At 39.7% G+C, this 20,627-nt stretch overlaps 1 protein-coding gene across 1 annotated transcript; it reads right to left on the bottom strand.

Annotated features, from left to right (window-relative positions):
* Window positions 1–1,383: 1,383 nt before the first annotated feature.
* On the bottom strand, window positions 1,384–1,855 carry LOC112916264 (small ribosomal subunit protein uS8-like). Its single transcript, XM_072762640.1, has one exon. The coding sequence runs from the start codon at window positions 1,821–1,823 to the stop codon at window positions 1,431–1,433; it is 393 nt and encodes a 130-aa protein (XP_072618741.1). The 5' UTR covers window positions 1,824–1,855; the 3' UTR covers window positions 1,384–1,430.
* Window positions 1,856–20,627: the final 18,772 nt, after the last annotated feature.

The raw sequence follows: 20,627 nt of genomic DNA on the forward strand, positions 1-20,627 counted from the left end.
CCCTGGGAGCATAACCTGAGCCAAAGGCAGATGCTTAACCAACTGAGGTACCCAGGCACAATAATACTTCTGTAAGGGAAAGAGTAGATAGATGTCAGCTGGACTCACTAGGTTGTGGGTGACAGACAGTCAAGGGGACTTGATTCAGATGGGATTTATTGTCTCTTGGAATACAAGAAAGTTTTGGTATATCATGGTGAGTAAGCATTGAGAAACATAAGCCTCAGGAACAACTGGAAGCAGCACCTTAAATGTCTCTGCTTCCCTGTGTCAACTCAATCTTCTTGCAGACCTGCTTCTCCAAACATCAGAATGTGGCTGCTGGCAGCTCCCAGTTTTATATCCTAGAGCTCCAGTATATAAAACTTTATATCCAATCATTAGGAAAGTCTGAGCTGACTCTTTTGGTTCCAAGTCAAAAATAATGAGGAGGAGCTCATTGACAGCTTGAATCAGGTGCCTTGGGTGGGTCAACTGGGAGCTGTAAGAAAAAGCCACTCCCATGGGATCATCCCTCTGGAATAGGGGGTATTGTTCAGAATATGGAGTGGTGGTGCTTGGCAGGCAAAAATAATAAGAGAAAGAAAAATAATGTTAGAGTTAAGAAACAGTACACTTCTATATTGTCTGAAGAAATGAGGTCTGCATGAAAAGGATAGGCTAATCAATGGTACAATAACAAACCAACTCTCAAAGTTCTAGGGTTTATTTCTCCTTCACATAAAGTTTAGTGTGGGTAGGATGGTTCCCTCCCATATTGTAACAACCCTGTCTAGAACATAAGGTTGCCACAGCAGTGGCATCAAGCGAAGAGGAAAACCACTTCCTAACTGCCCTTGGCCCATTGACACATAGCACTTCTCATAGTCCTCTGGCCAGAACTAGTCTCATAACCCCAACCCACTGCAAAAGTGGCTGGAAAATGTGGGGTCTCATGGCCCCAATCCACTGCAAAAGTGGCTGGAAAATGTCACATTGGTATTTGGTGAGCACTAGCTGTCAAAAGTCATTGCTTCTACTCAATAATCAAATAGTTCACAAAAAAACAGGAATGGTCAGGGGACACTTCACAGAGAAGGGAGAATTTGTTTTGTGTCTCAGAGACATCTGGCTTGGATAATTGGAGGGAAGAAGGAAGGCAGTCGAATTTCTTGGTGCTCTTAAAGGACAAACAAACCCAATTTAGTAGAGTGGAAATTTGCAGAAAGGTGAGGTCAGAAAACTGGATTGGAACACAATCGCAGCCAAAACACATGGATATTAATGTGTAGACATTGGGGTACTACAAAAAGCTCACAAGCCAGAGACTAGCATGAACAAGGTGAAATTTTTAGGAAGCTTAATCTGGCAGCAATGTGTAACTTGGCTTGTATCATTCTTTTTTTTTTTTGTCCATTGAGGCATTTTATTTGCACGTATGAATTACATCCCTAGAAAAAGAATCCCAGGATTTTCCCTCCTGTGTGTTTTCGTCTTGCTTCTTCGTGGTCCATGATGCCAGCTGAGGTTGTCAGTACAATGAAACCAAACTGGCGGGATGGGAGCAGGTTATTCTGCCATTTTTCTAGATCTTTCAGTTGTACATCAAATCTGGGGCTGATCACTCCACACTTGTTTAACCTGCTTGTGAGGTTCACAACAATTTTCCCAGCTCTGTGATCATCGATGATTTCAAATTCGCCAATGTAACCATGCTTCATCATCACAGTGAGAAATCGGACGATGACTTTGGAGCATGGCCTGATAAGAACCTGGCGCTTGCCTCTCTTTTCAGCGTTGTTGATGCTCTTGAGAGCATCTGCCAGGACGTTCATGCGCACCATTGTGGCGGCTCAAGAGATGGCGGAAAGAGGACCGGCTTGTATCATTCTATATACAGTCTAATTGCAAGCATTCTGTTGACCTCAAAAACATTCTTTGGAGGACTTCCATTTCTGGTAAAATGGCAGGCGAGATAACCTGAAAAAACATCCCATTACAAAACACCTCAGATATAAGGAGAGACAAGTCCAGATGGCACTGGAGGCTCATTTCCTCTCCCATTTCTGTAGCTTAGCAAGCAGCTGCCTCAGCAAATCTATGTGAGCTCAGCAGAAGGACAGCCTTGCCAGTGGCTGAGCTCCAGAGCTTCCTCCTTTAGAAAGAGCTAATTTCCTTGAAGCTCCTATTGTCATATTCTAATTTCCCTACAAATTAATTATGCCTTATTTCAGCACACCTACCCACAGGATAGTGAGAGGATGGAGGGGACCCACACACTCTGCTGATTCTTTTCCTGTAAGTTCCCCAGCAAACCTCATATTACATAGTCACCACATGTAATTTGCTAGTGGTGTATATCTATACCCTTTACATGGCCAAATGAACATTTTAAAAAATGTATATCTAAGCTGATAACAAAGTAAGGGATATCCTCAGAGGCCAAAGTTGAATATCGCAAACTGGGAGGAGATATTTGCAACCAACAAAGAATCAGTAACCAAAATATGTGACCAACTCTTAAAAATCAATAAGAAAAAGGCATACAATTCAATGGGGGAAATGTACAAAAGACAAGGACAGGCAAGAAAGTTTTTTTCTTTCACAGAAGAAAAAATGAGACATATGAACATTTCATTAGTAATCAAGGAAATATAAAATTTAAGCCACAACATCATTTAATTTTTTATCTTGATAGAAATTTCAAAATCTGGCAATTTCCATACAAATTGCATCTCAAAGTAACCAAATAATGGGTGAGGGAGATCTTCCCTGTAAAGAAGTATCCTAGCTAATATATGAAAAAGGAAGCATCTCACAATTCACCCTCTAATGAATTAATGACGAGTGGTTATCAGTGATTGCTGCCTTTCCACACAAATTAGACAAAACCAAACACTATGTGCATTCTTATAGAAGAATACACCACCACTTATAAAATGTTCTTGTCAGAAACTTGATCCTGAATCTAATGAAATCTCTGGACTTACCAAACACATTAGTGTAAATAGAGAACAGAGGAACACGTGAAACAGCACCAGAAGAATGCATTCACCTGAACCCAGACTGTGGGAAGCTGCTTTGTTCATCATATAAACTGCAAGGAGGGGAGAAGTATGGCTTTTATTTGGACCTGGATTTGAGCCGACAATAAGACAAGCAAAATAAAAACAAAAACCAATGTATGTTGCAATTAAAGAAATTACTGTTAAAGTTTGGGTGCGATAAGCTATTATACTTATGTTTCTATAAGGCCCTATGAAGGAACCTTCTTGGCAGAGGGGGGCTGAAAATACTCTAGATCTTTGTTTAAAATATTTTACTTATTTGTTGATGAGACACACACACACAGAAGGGGGGCGGGCAGAGACATAGGCAGAGGGAGAAGAGGCAGAGAAGATGTGGGACTCCAGGATCACACCCTGAGCTGAAGGCAGATGCTCAACCACTGAACCACCCAGGTGTCCCTATTCTAGATATTTTTTTCCTAAAGATTTTATTTATTTAGTTGAGGGAGAGAGAGAGCACGAACAGGGGGAGGGACAGAGGGAGAAGGAGAGAGAGAGGGACAAGCAAACTCCCTGTGAATGGGGAGCCCAATGTGGGCCTCAATGCGGGGCTTGACCCCAGGACACCAAGATCATGATGACCTGAGCCGAAGGCAGATGCTTAACCAACTGAGCCACCCAGGTGCCCCTGTAAATGTTCTAGATCTTGATCTAGGTAGTGGTTACACGGCTGTGGACATGTGTAAAAATTCACCATACATTGAGCTATACTTTTAAGATTTGTGTACCTGACTATGTAAGTTTTATCACAATTTTGAAAAGGTAGAGTCCATTTTTTTAAGGATATGTTCTGAAGTTTTATTTTATTTATTTTTAAAGATTTTATTTATTTGAGAGCGAGTGAGAGAGCAAGAGCGAGGGAGAGCATGAACGGGGGGGTGAGAGAGAGGCAGATGAAGAGGGAGAGGCAGACTTCCTGCTGAACAGGGAGGCCAGTGTAGAGTTCGATCCCAGGACTCTGAGATCACGACCTGAGCTAAAGTCAGATGCTTAATAGACTGAGCCACTCAAAACCCTGTTCTGAAGTTTTAAAATATGAAGTGATATTGTGTCTGGGATTAGCTTTAAAATAGTCTAAGACAGGGATCCCTGGGTGGCTTAGTGGTTTAGCCCCTGCCTTTGGTCCAGAGTGCCATCCTGGAGTCCCAGGATCAAGTCCCACATCGGGCTCCTGGCATGGAGCCTGCTTCTCCCTCCTCCTGTGTCTCTGCCTCTCTCTCTCTCTATGTCTATCATAAATAAATAAATAAATAAATAAATAAATAAATAAATAAATAAATCTTAAAAAAAAAAAAGTCTAAGATGGCCAATGGAAGATTGGCCAAGATTTGGTAAGCATTGAAGCTGAAGGGTGGATCATAAGACAATTCTAGCACATGTTTGAAATTTTCCATAATATATAGTTTCTTTTTTTCAAAAAGATTTATTTATTTATTTATGATAGACACAGAGAGAGAGAGAGTGAGAGAGAGAGAGAGGCAGAGACACAGGAGGAGGGAGAAGCAGGCTCCATGCCGGGAGCCCAACGTGGGACTCGATCCCGGGACTCCAGAATCACGCCCTGAGCCAAAGGCAGGTACTAAATCACTGAGCCACCCAGGGATCCCCTAAAGTTTCTTTTTAATGTCTGGCAAAATAATATTGCCAAGGACATGGAACAACAGAAACCCTCATACACCACTGGTGAGAATATAAATTGTAAATTGAACAGCCATTTTATATTATTCAGTAAAACTGAAGATGAATATATCTTAAAACTCAGCAATTTGTCTCTGAGGTTATAACCTAGAGAAACACTAGCACTAGCAGTGTGCTCTTACACATGTGTACACATAAGGCATTCATAAACATTGCTTATGATAAACCAAAAAAAAAAAGGGAACTAAACTAAACTAAAAAAAAAATAGGAATAGGAACTTAAATATCAGTTGACAGGAAAATGAACGAATGAATTGTGATATATTCACACAGTGGAATTCTATATGATGAATGAATGAACCTCATAGAATTAATGAGCAAATACTTCATATGTTGCATAACTATAGTAAAACCATTAATTAAATGTTCAAGATAGGGATGCCTGGGTGGCTCAGTGGTTGAAGAAAAGAAAAAAAAAAGAAAAGCAGATGAATGATAAACACAGGGTGGTACAATTGGGAAGAGGCCTAAAATGGCTTCATTGATTCTGATAATATTCTTCTTCTTGGGTGGGTGATGGGTGTTTGTTTCAATATTGTTTTTAACTCCACATGTATATTATTAAAAACTTAGATGTGTAGAAATATTTTATAATCAAATTATTTTGGAAAGCCATTTCTGTTGCATTCAGAAAATGGGCTGATCTGCATTTCCCAACTATGTTCTTCAGAATACTAGTTCTAAGATATGTTAGGTATTTTGTGGCAAAAACAATAACAAAATTTTGTAGTCAGATTAGTCTGGGGAACTCTAGATTAAACAAAACTAGGAGGGTTTCCCCATAGCAGTATAGGATTTTCCAAAGTAGTTTACCACAGAATCATGTGTATCTGTGTGTACAATAGCTCTTATTTTTTTTAAAGATTTTATTTATTCATGAGAGACACACAGAGAGAGGCAGAGATAGAGGCAGAGGGAGAAGTGAGTTCCCTGTGGGGAGCCTGATGTGGAACTTGATCCCAGGACCCCAGGATCCCAGGAACTTGATCTCTTATTGGAGCCAAAGGCAGACACTCAACCACTGAAGCACTCAGGCACCCTGGTAGAACAGCTCTTAAAAGAAACATGGCTTGGGAAATCCTGGAATAGTGGCTTTCTAAGATCTCCTTCAACCCAACCTTCAGTAGGTCTACAATCTCAGATAACCCTTACTGCAGGATGTACAGCAAATTATTGGAAAAGAGGTGTGCCCATGGGGAGATTCTTGCAATGGTCTAGGCAAGGTAGCTCGATTACCTTAATAACAGTGTGGAACAAGGATGAAGAGGGTAGGCATAGTTAGGAAACATCGTGAAGGAACCATGAGGCAGGGCTGAGCACAAGGCCACCCCTTGCCTGGTTAAACTCTATACATCAATGCTAGTCAAACAAAACCACAGTGGTTGATTGCTGCTGTAGTGACCAGTTAACTACTCGGAACCTAGCTGTGGCTTTGCAACACATGGGATATTTTTAGAATAGGAAAGTCTCTTAGAGCTCCTCAGGTCCAAATCTTGCATATGCAGTGAGCATATTTAGTTCCAGAGTGACTTAAAGTGACTTCCCCAAGGTCACATAACTCAGTAGAGTCAAGAACAGAATGGCTCAGGCCTCCTAATTCCCAGACTAGCCTCGGCACCATGACACCCTGACATCCAAATATGTGCAGAGAGCATGAGTAGCCTCACCAGGACCCAACCTAGTTTCTATTCGCTTTGATTTCAAACATGATCTTATGCCACACAGCATGTATAAGGTGAGGCGAGCGTTATGAAATCAAGTGTCTCAGAACCAAGCAAGGATAATGGGTGCTTTCACCATTTCACTAGATAACCATCTCATAACTGCCATTAGTAACATTTAAGAATGTGGATATATTAAAGAAAATCTGTCATAACCACTGCTCCTACCAAAGAAAATACTGACGTCACACCTATATATAGTATTTTGAGTTTTTTTTTAAAGATTTTTATTTATTTATTCATGAGAGACACACAGAGAGAGATAGAGGCAGAGACACAGGCAGAGGGAGAAGCAGATTCCATGCAGGGAGGGAGCCTGACATGGGACTTGATCCCAGGTCTCCAGGATCACACCCCAGGCTGCAGGCTGTGCTAAACCACTGCGCCACTGGGGCTGCCCTATTTTGTGTTTTTCAAAATGCTCTCACATACTTTATTTCATTTGATTCTCATAGTCCTGGATGGGAATTATTATTTTCATTTTAAATAACAAATGTATTTCTCCAAGGGTGAATAACAAATTAGTAACAGAAATAAAACCTGAATCCAGGTTTCTTTATTTTCATTCCAAGACTCTTTCCATTAAATCACACCTGAATTTCAATGTATTGATTAGTCTACCATCTTGAATCAAAATAATGATTAGGCAAAAATTTCAAATGGGCGTCTGTTTTATAAATAGCAATAAGTTTCAGCTGGCTGAGATCCATAGATTTTAGAACCCCTGATTACCATCAATGTTAGCCAAATGAAACCATGTGGTTTGGAAATACAGAGACAATCAAGAAGGTACCATGAAGGATACTTACCATCTACCTGCATCATTGAGTAATCCTTGAGTTCCATTTCAGTCAGCCAGATTAATGGGAATGCTTAGTGTATTTTATCGAGCTGAAAGTCATGCAATCTTCCTATTCCAGCCCTTTCATCAATTATAGTACTGAGATAACACTCATTTTCAGAAGGTGGTACAAAACTTTCTTTCTGGACCAGGTAGTATAGATCCATTTTCCCCTGTTCTCCATTAGGCACAATTTTAAACCCAGAAATACCACAAGAGACCAACAAAAGAGATCTCTGGACAGTGGTAAGTAGAAAGTGAACTAATCTGGGACTCTGAAGCTAGAGAAACATACCTAATATATACTCACCCTACAGAAGACAAGCCAGACCTGGCATTCTCTGACTCCTTGGGCTGGTAACAGAAGGCAGCCCAGGCAGGCTCATTCTTCCCTTCTGATCAACTGAAATCCTTATATTAGGTGATCCTAACACAACGAGCAAGGGGACTCACTAAGAGGGCACTAATTTGGAGCCTCACAAAAATAAGTGGCCAGGGAAAGCATTCTTATTCCCTGATGGACCTAAGACTCCCCTTTCTGTCAAGAGATACCAAGACAGATGGAACTGGCTAAAGAGGTCCAACTACAGCAGGTAGATTGGTCCCGAAAGCCTTTGTTCCTGCGGGCCCAAGTCCTTCTCTCCCACCCAGAGTCACAAAGTGTTATGGAGCTGATGTTTGTGTTCCTCACCTCCACCCCAACCAAATTCACATATTGAAGCCCTAGCCACCTATTTGGAGATGGGATCTCTAAGGAAGTAATTAAGTTTCACTGAGGTCATGAGGGTGGGGACCATATCCAATAGGATTATTATCCTTACAAGAAGAGGCAGAGACCCCAGAGAACAGCACCCTCTTTTCTGTGCACTAAGAAGAAAGCCATGTGAGGATATGGGGAGAAGGAAGCTGGCTATAAGCCAGAAAGAGAAGCATCACCAGATGTGGAATTTGCCCATACCCTGATCATGGACTTCTAGCATCCTATCTTGGTCTGTTCAGGCTGCTGTAACAAATTGCCACAGATTGGGTGGCTTATAAACAACAGATATTTATTTTCACAGTTCTGGAGTCTGGAAGTCTAAAATTAAGTGGCCAGTATGGCCACACTCTGGTGAGGACCCTCTTCCTCGTTCATAGCTGGTGCCTTCTACCTATGTCCTGCGGGACCTCTTTTATAAGAACTCTAATTCCATTCATGAGGGCTCCACCCTCATGGCCCAAGCATTTTCTAAAGGCTCCCCCAATACCATCATCTTTGGGAGTTAGAATTTCAACATATGAATTTTGGGGCAACACAAACATTCAGACTCTAGACTGGAGAAAATTAATTTCTGTTTGAGTCACCCAGTTTGTGGTATTTTGTTATGGCCGACCAAGGCAACCTATTTATGGAGTCAGGGCAGAATGGGCAAGAAGAACCCAGCTATAGCAAGTTGTAGCCAAAGGGGTCATGAAGCTGTCTTTTTCCCTACAGGCCAAGACTTCCTTCCTCTATCCAGAGAGTCTGGAGCAGCTGGGGAGAAACTGATAGGAGATCCTACCACAATGAGATATACCCAGAAGGGAAAATACTTTTGCCCTCTCAGGAGGCACCAGGGACCAATGGGAGTCCCAGTGACACTAGATAAACTACTGAATAATAATGCAAAGTCTCTGAAAATTAAACTGCCATTGGAACCCCAGTCCAGAACATAGGCCAGGACCATACACTAAACCTAAACAGAGGGCAGCCCAGGTGGCTCAGAGGTTTAGCACTGCCTTCAGCCCAGGGTATGATCCCGGAGACCCAGGATCGAGTCTCACATCGGGCTCCCTGCATGGGGCCTGCTTCTCCCTCTGCCTGTGTGCCTCTCTCTCTCTCATGGATAAATAAACTCTTTAAAAAAAATACCTAAACAGAGTGACTGCTTGTTAAAATAAATTAAATAGGACATGAATCACTTATATAAGAGACAAAATATCCACAATACAATTGAAAAATCACTTGTTATACTAAGAGCCAAAAAAAAAAAAAAAAAAAAAAAAGAAAGAAAGAAAGAAAAAGAGAAAAAGAAAAAGAGAACAAAAACCAGTCACAAGTTGAATGAGAAAAGACAATCAATTAATGCCATAGCAAGTTTAATCAAATGTTGAAAACAGGGGTGCTTGGGTAGACTCAGTCAGTTGAGGGTTTGGCTTCGGCTCAGGTTGTGATCTCGGGGTCCTAGGGTTGAGCCTTGCATCTGGCTCCCTGCTCAATGGGGAGTCTGCTTCTTACTCTTTCTCTCCTTCTGCCCCTCTCCCCCCGTTGTGTTCTCCTTCTCTCTGTCTCAAATAAATAAATTTTTTTTTTAAGAAAAGGCCCTCCTACAAATGTTGAAAACATCTAACAAATATTTTTCTTAAAGATTTATTTATTTATTTTGAGAGAGAGAGTGCTCACACAAGAGGGAGGAGCAGAGGGAGAAGGAGAGAGAATCTTAAGTAAACTCCCATTGAGCACAGACCCTACAGGGGGCTCCATCTCACAACCCTGAGATTACAACCTGAGGCAAAAGTAAGAGTTGGACACATAACTGACTGCCACCCAGGTGCCCCTGACACTCCCCAAATTGGACCAAAGATACAAGCCTACAGATTTAAGAAGTTAAGCAAAACCCAAACAGGCTAAAGCTAAAGAAATCCATGCCAAGACATGTCAAAATCCAATTTTTAAAAAACAAAAACAAAGAAAAAAAAATCCATGAAAGCAGGCGGAGAAAAACAGTCCATTATCTATAAGTGAGCATTGATTCAAATGACAGCAATTTTTCATCTGAAATCATGAAGACCAGAAGGAAATGGCACATTAATTTTCAAATGCTTAAAGAAAAGATCTGTCAACTGAGAATTCTATATCTGGTGAAACTCTCCTTTAGAAACAAAAGGAAATAAAAACATTCTAAGACAAGGGAACACTGAAAGAATTTGTCATTGTCAGAACCACCCATAAAATTGGCTAGGAATGCCTGGGTGGCTCAGTTGGTTAAGTGGTTAAGCACTGACTCTTGGTTTCAGCTTAGATCATGATCTCCTGGTCATGAGATGGAGCCCTGTTCCATCTGTGCTCAGCATGGAGTCTGCTTCAGATTCTCTCTCCCTCCAAGTTGTGTGTGTTCTCTCTCATAAATAAATAAATAAATAAATAAATAAATAAATAAATAAATAAATAAATCTTTTAAAAAAAATGGCTAAAGTAAGTTCTTCAAACAGAAAGGAAATGAAAGAATGGATTTGGGTGCATCAGGAAGAAAGAAGGAACAAAGAAGAAAACAGAAATCTGGGTACATACAACAGACAATTTTTTTCCTCATGAGTTTTATAAATCATATTTGATGATTCAAACAAAAATTATAATATCATCTGATACTCAAGGTAATGAGTATCATTAGGTCCCCAAAAGGGGATGGAGGTGAGGTTTCCATATTTTGCTCAAAGTGTTAAAGTGTTGATAGAAGTCTAACCTCTGCTGTGGTTTGCAGGACAACCACTGCCAAAACTATACTAAAAGACATACCCAGAAGTACTATAAATATAGTATAGGAGCACCTGGGTGGCTCAGTGGTTGAGCATCTACCTTTGGCTCAGGTCATGATCCCGGGGTCCTGGGATTGAGTCCCATATGAGGCTCCGTGCAGGCAGCCTGCTTCTCCCTCTGCCTATGTCTCTGCCTTTCTCTCTCTGTGTGTCTCTCATGAATAAATAAATAAAATCTTTTAAAAAATACTATAAAGAAATCAAGAAGGAGGAGCACCTGGGTGGCTCACTCAGCTGGGCGTCCGACTCTTGATTTCGGCTCAGGTCATGATCTCGGGATTGCGGGATCGAGCCCCACATCCCACTCCATGCTCAGAGAGGACTCTGCTTGAGGTTCTGTCTCTACCTCTCCCTGTCCCCTTCCCCCTGCTTATGCACTCTCTTTTTCTAAAATAAATAAATAAATCTTAAAAAAAAAATCAAACGGGAATCCTAAAAAATATTCAAATAACTTGCAGGGAGAAAAAAAAACCAAAAAACAAAACAAAAACAAACAAACAAACAAAAAAAAACCAAAGAGAAATAGAAGAAACAAACAGAAAACAGCAAATTAGTAAACTAAGTAGTAACATCAACAGGTACCTTAAATGTAATGGTCTAACTATACCATTTGAAAGACAGAGATTGGCAGAATGGATAAATTCACTCCAAATTCAACAACACAGGTAGACTGAAAGTCAAAGAGGATGGGAAAAGATGTATCATGCAAACATTAACCAAAAAAAGCAAAAGTGCTTCTGTTACCTGATAACATAAATGTCAGACATTTGAGACAAAAGAAATCACCAGAAACAGGAGGGAAGCTTACATAATAATAAAAGGATAGATTTTCCCAAGAAGACACAATTATCTTAAATATATATGGACCAAACAACAGTGCCTTAAAATACACAAAGCAAAAATGGACAGAACTGAAAGGAGAAACAGACAAATTCACAATTATAGTTCAAGACTTCAATCTTCCCCTCTCAGTAACTGATACAACTATTGGACTGATACAAAATCAGCTAGGATATAGATTGGAACAACACGATCAACCAACAGGATTTAGCTAACATCTATGGAACACTGCTTCCAGCAACAGAATACAAATTTTTAAGATATATTTTTTGGAACATCTACTAATATTAGATTACACCCTGGTCATAAAACAAACTTCATAAAGACTCCTAACTCTGGGAAACAAACTAGGGGTGGTGGAAGGGGAGGAGGGCGGGGGGTGGGGGTGAATGGGTGATGGGCACTGAGATGGGCATTTGACGGGATGAGCACTGGGTGTAATTCTGTAAGTTGGCAAATTGAACACCAATAAAAAATAAATATATTATTTAAAAAAAAGAAATAAGGGATCCCTGGGTGGCGCAGCGGTTTGGCGCCTGCCTTTGGCCCAGGGCGCGATCCTGGAGACCCAGGATCGAATCCCACGTCGGGCTCCCTGCATGGAGCCTGCTTCTCCCTCTGCCTGTGTCTCTGCCTCTCTCTCTCTCTCTGTGACTATCATAAATAAATAAAAATTAAAAAAAAAAGAAAATTAAAAAATAAATAAATAAAAGAAAAAACAACAACAACAAACTTCAGTGAAGTTAAAAGAATTAAAATCATACAGAGTATATTCTTTGGCCATAATAAAATCAAACCATAAACCAATAACAATGTCTTCTTTCCAAAGAGTGAAGTATAGAAAGGGGGGACAAGTAAGTTTATAGTGGAGAATCCTGACAAACAATAGCTCAGTCAGGAGATTAAGGTCAACATCAACAGTAATAATTCATGTTGGTAGTTTGTCTTTGATATGATGTGATGAGAGTGGCATTTTACCTTTGTGGTCTTCCTCCCTCAAACTGTTAACCACAGTCTAATGATGAGAAAAACATCAGACACATTTCAGTGGAAGGAAATCTTGCAAAATACCTGATCAGTATTCCTCCAATCCATTAATGTCATCAAAGATAAAGGAAGTCTGAAAAACTCACAGTCAAGAGGAACCTAAGAAGATATGACAACTAAATGTAATGTGGTGTTCTGGATGATCGATTCCTGGAACAGAAAAGGGATATTAGGTAAAAACTAAGGTAATTTGAATACAATATGGACTTTAGTTGATAATAATTTATCAATGTTTTTCTTTAATTATACTAATTTAAGATGTTAATGATCCAGAAAAATGGGTACAGAATATATGGAAACACTCTGTGCCATCTTCTCAATTTTCCTGTAAATCTAAATTGTCCTAAAAAAAATAACACCTATTATTTTAAAAACTCCCCCCACCTCCAAAAATACCTTCAGGCTCAGATAGGTTCACTAGAGAATTCTATCAAATGCCTAAAGAATTAGTACTGATTTTACACAATATCTTCCACGAAGAGAACATATCCCAACTAATTTTATAGAGCTAGTATTACTCTGATAACAAAACCAAAGGTAGTAAAAGAAAAGAATACAATAGACCAAAGTCTCTCATAAAAAGAATTATGAACCATGATCAAGTGGGATTTACTCTACGTATACAAGTTTGGTTCAACATTCAAAAAAATCAATGTAATCCACCATATCAACAAACTGAAGAAGAAAAATCATAGAACCATATTACTTTGATGTAGAAATCCAACACTGATGTATGATAAAACTCTCAGCAAGTTACAAATAGAGGGGAAATACCTAAACTTGGTAATAGCATCTACAAAAAACTTTGGAGCTAATATCATACTTAACGATGAAAGAATGAATGTTTTCCCCCTATGACTGGGAACAAGGCAAGGAAGTTATATTGTCAACATCTAGCCGAAAAGTTCTAGCCAGTGCAAGAGGGAAGAAAAAGAATTTAATGTAGACAGATTAGAAAGAGGAAATAAAACTGTATTTACTTGCATATAACATAATTATCTATGTGGAAAATCCCAGGAAGTCTACAAAAAAATCTCCTAGAACTAATAAGTGAGTTCAGCAAGGATTTAGGGTGTAAGATCAACACACACAAAATTATTTCATTTCTACTTGACAATGAAGATACAAAAATAGAAATTAGAACATATGGCCACTTACAACACTCAAATAAAGCAAAATATTTAGACATAAAATATGATATGTATGGTGAATATTACAAAACCTTGATGAAAGAAATCAGAGATTTAAATAAGTGGAGATGGGTTTGAAGACCCACTATAATAAAAATATCAATTCTCTTCACGTTGACCTACAGATTTAATAGTATCCTATCAAAAATCCGGAAAGTTTTTTTGTATACATAGATTTGCAAATTTATATAGAAAGGCAATAGCTAAAAGCATCCTGACAACAAAGTGGGAGGAATCATTCCCCCATTATTAAAGCTTACTACATAGCTACAGTAATCAAGACATTGTGGTATTGGCAGAGAGACACATACATCAATGTAACAGAAGATATTCCAGAAATAAATCCATAGAAATATGGTCAATTGATTTTTTAAAAATTAAAGGTACAAAGCAATTCAGTGGAGGAAGGATAGCCTTTATGCTAAAGCAATCGGTCATCCATAGGCAAAAAATCTTGACCTAGACCTTATGCCTATACCAAAATTAGCTCAAAATGGATCACTGAGTTAATCTAAAATGTAAACACTATAAAAAGATATAAAACATAGGAGAAATTTTCACGATCTAGGGCTAGGCAAAGAGTTCTTAGATTTGACCTAAAAGCATGATCCAGGGCTGCCCAGTGGCTCACCAGTTTAGCACCACCTTCAGTCCGGGGTGTGATCCTGAAGACCCGGGATCGAGTCCTACGTCAGGCTCCCTGCATGGAGCCTGCTTCTCCCTCTACCTGTGTCTCTGCCTCTCTCTCTCTCTGTGTCTCTCATGAATAAATAAATTCAATCTAAAAAAAAAAAAACCCCAAAACAAAGAACAAAACCCAAAAGCATGATCCATAAAAGGAAAAATTGATAAATTGGACTTCATCAAACTGAAAACATTTGCTCTGCAAAAGACTATGCTAAGAGGATGAAAAGAAAGCTAAAGACTGGGAATGAATATTTGCAAACCACATACCACATATATGACAAAAGACTGGTATCCGGAATACATAAAGAATAAGTTCAACAATAAAGAACAAGTCACTTAGAAGGGCAGCTGGGTGGCTCAGTCGGTTAAGTGTCTGCCTTCAGCTCAGGTCATTATCCCAGGGTCTAGGATTGAGCCCCACATCGGGCTCCTGCTCCACGGGAAACCTGCTTCTCCCTCTGCTACTCCCCCTGCTTGTGCTTTCTTTCTCTCTCTGCCAAATAAATAAAATCTTAAAAAAGAAAAGAAAAGAAAAACAAGGAAGAAAGAAGCTATAAGATGCCTGTTTGCACCTCTGAATTTTGCAAGAATGGATAACATTCTAAGTTGCTAAAAGTACTGAAATTCCCTCATCATATATTGTCTACATTTGATTTTTTTTAAAAAAGATTTTATTTATTTATTCATGAGAGACAGAGACAGAGAGAGGCAGAGACATAGGCAGACTCCATGCAGGGAGCCTGATGTGGGACTTGGTCCCAGGTCTCCAGGATCAGGCCCTAGGCCGAAGGCGGCGCTAAACCACTGAGCCACCTGGGCTGCCCTACATTTGATTTCTGATTCTTAAAGGAGCTGGTCTATTTGTGTTATACAGGTATAGAGCTCTAGAAGCATCTGGATCTAATTTGATGGAATTCTCTCCAATTTAAGATGGGTATATCTTATTCCCCCGACTTTCAGTGGACCACTCAAGCAGTTTTAAACATTTCTGGCAATGATTAATTGACTTTTGATTTGTCGTGTGCAATTCTGTAATTATAGATTTCCCTTCAAATCTTTTGACTGTGCTTCTTGACGTAAATGGTTTACCTTGAAAATTGTCCAGTGTTTTGTAAATGTATCCACATAAGGCATGATCAAAAAGCCATGCCTCTTAGTTTTCATCTTCCTTGTCAGTGATCAGTCATTTGCCAAAAGTTATTCTTTGATGTCCCTGAGTCTCCTGTTTCTACTTCTGAGATCTTATCAAAGGCCAATTGTTTGAAGCTGATTAGAAATAGCTCTGTGGCAAAGTGATTCCCCAGCTCAGCTGCATCTCATGATCTACACCCTCTTTTGTTTTTTATTTATTTATTTTTATAAGATTTTATTTGTATATTAGTGAGAGTACATGAGTGGGGGCAGGGGCAGAGAGCGAGAGAATCTCTCAGACTCCATGCTGAAAGTGGAGCCCAGTGTGGGGTTCAATCCCACAACCTTGAGATCATGACCTGAACCAAACCCAAGAAGAGTCAGACGTTCAATAGACGGAGCCACCCGAATGCCCCTACAGCCTCTTTTACAACATCAGATCTAGGACCTACCTCATGCTTACTAGTAATAATAACTAATTTCATCCCATTAACAATTCTGTGAAGTAAGTCACTGTTATTATCCATAATTTTGTAGATGAAGAGACAGGGCAGAAAAGATAGGTGACTTGCCCAAGGACACACATAGTAAGCCAGCAAGCTGGAATTTGAACCCAGGCAATCTGACTCTAGAATCTCTACTCTTGACCTCTATGCCTCTTGAAGTTCTTAAATCAGAGTCTCTGAGGGGTTGGTGTTTTATAAATCAAGTGCCTCTGAATTTATAAAACAAACAAATCTCCTCAGTGCAAGGTTTGGGGACCTCAAGGTTAAATACTATTTTGCTAGAAACACTCATGAGTTGAGGGAGGGACGTGTGCTCAGTCAGGAGCTAAGAGCTTCTTGCTGACTGACTGGTTGTCCCAAAATAGGTACCATCTGTTGTGATTAAATATTTTACATACATCTTTGCCTTACAACTGCCCTTCCAGGCAAATATTATTATATTTATGTTATAGATGAAGAAACTGAGGCCCAGGTACCTAACCTGCCCAGGTCACTCTCAGCTAATAAGTGGCAGAGGCAACATTTAAACTCCGAAGCCCAAACTCTTAGCATTACTGCCTCTTCCTCGAAAGATCTACTAGTTAATCTTGATCAACTGGTTAGAGCACTTGCTCTGAGGTATCAGCAAATAAATGTTGCCAGAGGTGCTTTTCACTTTTCAAAGTAGGACCATAAATGTGATTAGGCTTCAAGACTCTCAGGGAGAATTGTAATGGTAAAGCCTCCAGCCCTGCGGTCAATCTACAGGAAAAATATGTGGGGGCTGGGAGGTGTGCTCAGCACCTTCCAGATGACGGCATCTCTGTGGATGTGCAGGCTGTGGGTACCCAGCTTCTCATCCCACAAAGCTGTCCTCTAGGGACACAGAGAGTAACAAGGAGTTAGCCCTATCTTGGTCTTTCTGGCTTTCTCAGAGTCAACCCTCACTCTTCCTTATCCTTCCTTGGATTTACCACGAAACTTTGCCATGTGCCATAGAGCATGGAGGAGGCTTGAAAGAAAAAATGCTCTGGGTATGATTGTTAATGTTTGCCCAATTTAAATAAAACACAGTTCATTGTATTGTATATAATTATGAAACTCATTAACTGCATAATAGCTTTGTGCTCCCTGGTCTAAAATACAGAATGTGCTCAGTATTAAAAATTAAAATTAATCCATCAAAAACCTAATGGCTAAGTAGGGATATTAAAAAGTAAGAGGCATTATTTGGATCCATGTAAAACTGTCATGGGATTCGTGAAAATAATTGGCAAATTACATCAGGAGAGACTGAGGTAAAAAAAAAAAAAAATCTTTTGCAGACCAAATCGCAGATTCGTGGTGTCCATCTAGTATCAGGGCTCACCTCGTTACACCCGAGTCTCAGTGTGATTGAGTCATGAGTCCCTCCCCACCTGTTGGCCAGCTCTCCCCAAGGTCACCTGAGGCATTTGCACTAATCTGAACAGAGAGCCATCCAGACTGTTACAACAGCCAAGGGCTCCTTGTGTTGACTTTGTCTCTGGCTCTTTGTAAGGTTCTAATCATTCCAAAGTCTTCCTGGTTAAGTTTCTACCTAACCTAGGGAAGCCTCTCTTACTGTTTGTTATTACAACTTGTTTCCGTTTCACAGCAGTGGCATGCCGAGTGTGTCTTTACATAACTAGACAATAAATGAAGTACTGAATATTCAATTTTGGTAGATTTACATGATGTTAGTTTCATACTAACTTCAAGGCTTAAGGTTTTCTCCTTGTTCTTCAGGGAGTTGTAGTTGATGACTCATAAATTCTTGGTCATTTATCAATCCCTTTAATCACACTCATGCTCCTGGGACATAATAAAAAGAACATACCACTTTTGAAATTAGAAAAAGAAAATCTTTTCTCTTACTCCCTGTTTATTTATTTATTTATTTATTTATTTATTTATTTATTTATGGGCAGATGCCTTTTTGTTGGAAGCAATGCCTTTTTTTTTTTAAAGATTTTATTTATTTATTCATGAGAGACACACACAGAAGGAGAGAGAGAGAGAGAGGTAGAGACACGCAGAGGGAGAAGCAGGCTCCATGCAGGGAGCCTGATATGGAACTCGATGCCAGGTCTCCAGGATCAGGCCCTGGGCTGCAGGCGGCGCTAAACCGCTGAGCCACCTGGACTGCCCTTACTCCCTTGTTTAAAACAGGAATATGGATCTGGTCCTTTTCCATTAAATGTTTTATTTCAGGGGCACCTGGGTGGCTCAGTCGGTTAAGGGTTTGTCAGCCTTCAGCTCCCATCATGATCTCGGGTCCTGGAATCAAATTCCGAATCCTCTGCACTCAGTGGAGAGTCTGCTAGTTTCTCTACCTCTCCCTCTGCCCCTGCCATCCTTTCTCCAACTCCCCGTTTGTGCTCTTTCTCTCTTTCAAATAAATAAAATCTTTAAAAAAAGTTTAGAGTGCCTGGGTGGTTCAGTAGGTTGGGCATCTGCCTTTGGCTCAGGTCATGATCCCAGGGTCCTGGGATGGAGTCCCATATTGGGCTCTCTGCTCTGCAGGGAGTCTGCTTCTCCCTCTCCCTCTGCCTGGCACTCCTCTGCTTGTGCTCTCTTCTTTTTCTCTGTGTCAAATAAAAAAATAAAATATTAAAAAAATACAATAAAATAAAGTTTATTCTATTTTATAATTATACAGTAATATATGCTCACTTCAGAGTATTTGAGAAATAGGTAAAAGAGAAAAGAACTGCCACATAGAATTCCACTGCTCAAAAATAATCTTATTTGACATTTTTGGTTTATTTATTCAAAGTGACTTTTTCCTTTTGCAAACTATTTTTTTCTGAGCTGTACTCATAATGGACAGCCAATTTTATTTTATTTATTTTTTTAAAAATATTTAATTTATTTATTCATGAGAGACAGAGAGAGAGAGAGGCAGAGACACAGGCAGAGGGAGAAGCAGGCTCCATGCAGGGAGCCCGACGCGGGACTCGATCCTGGACCCAGGATCACGCCCTGGGCTGAAGGCGGCGCTAAACCACTGAGCCACCTGGGCTGCCCTGGACTGCTAATTTTATACCCAGCTTTTAATTTTTATTAATTTTTTATTTTTGTTTTAAGATCTTTTTTTTTTTAAGATTTTATTTATTCATGAGAGACACATACAGAGAGTGAGAGAGACAGAGAGAGACAGAGACACAGGCAGAGGGAGAAGCAGGCTCCATGCAGGGAGCCCGATGTGGGACCTGATCCCGGGACTCCAAGATCACACCCTGGACCAAAGGCAGGCGCTAAACCGCTGAGCCACCCAGGGATCCCAAGATCTTATTTATTTTTAAAGATTTTATTTATTTGAGAGAGAGAGAGTGAGCACACAAATGGGGTAGGGGGCAGAGATTTTATTTTTATTTTTATTTTATTTTATTTTTTTTGAGATTTTATTTTTAAGTAATCTCTACCCAATGTGGGGCTCAGACTCACAACCCGAAAATCAAGAGTTGCTCTATTGACTGAGCCAGCCAGACACTCCTATATCCACCTTTTTAAAATTTAACGTTATAAAAAGTATTTACCCATATTCTATAAGTAATATATATATTTTAAGATTTATTTATTTATTTATTTATTTATTTATTTATTTATGAGAGATAGAGATAGAGAGAGAGAGTGGGAAAAAAAGAGAGAGAGAGAGAGAGAGTGGCAGACATAGGCAGAGGGAGAAGCAGGCTCAATGCAGGGATCCTGATGTGGGACTCAATTCAGGGACTCCAGGATCATGCGCTGGGCTGAAGGTGGTGCTAAACTGTTAGGTAATATTTTAAAGAAATATTAAATATATTTAATATTTAAGGTCACTGCCTATAGGTAATATTTTAAAGAAATAAGATATTCTCTTGAGTAAATAGATAGCAGTTTGCATAAGCATTCAAAAATGGTCAGTTTGGACTGGAAGCCATGGAGCCATCTTGAATTCTTCTTGCATATCACCCATCACCTCTGATCATCTAAGGAAGATCTGCTAATTCTTCCTCCATACATCTATATTTGTTCCCTCTTTATCATTTTCACACTAGTTCAGGACCTTGTAATAATCTCCTGACTGATTGATTTCTTTCTTTCTTTCTTTCTTTTTCCTGATTTCTATGCTCCAATTTACCCTACATACCACCAGTTGTTTAGCTCATGCCACCTCCTTGATGACCCCTTACAGTGACTTTTTTCACTTATAGGATAAAATCCAAAATCTTCAGCATGGCCCTTTGCACCTTCCAAATCTTAAGCCAACCTAATCCTTCCAGCCTGATTTTAGCAACTTCCCCACATAGATCTTCAGTTCCAGCCAGACTGGTTTATTCAGTTTTCCACACTCACACTTTAAATGTTTTTCTGCCATTTGC

The sequence above is a fragment of the Vulpes vulpes genome, chromosome 7, assembly GCF_048418805.1.
Source record: "Vulpes vulpes isolate BD-2025 chromosome 7, VulVul3, whole genome shotgun sequence".
Classification (NCBI taxonomy): domain Eukaryota; kingdom Metazoa; phylum Chordata; class Mammalia; order Carnivora; family Canidae; genus Vulpes; species Vulpes vulpes.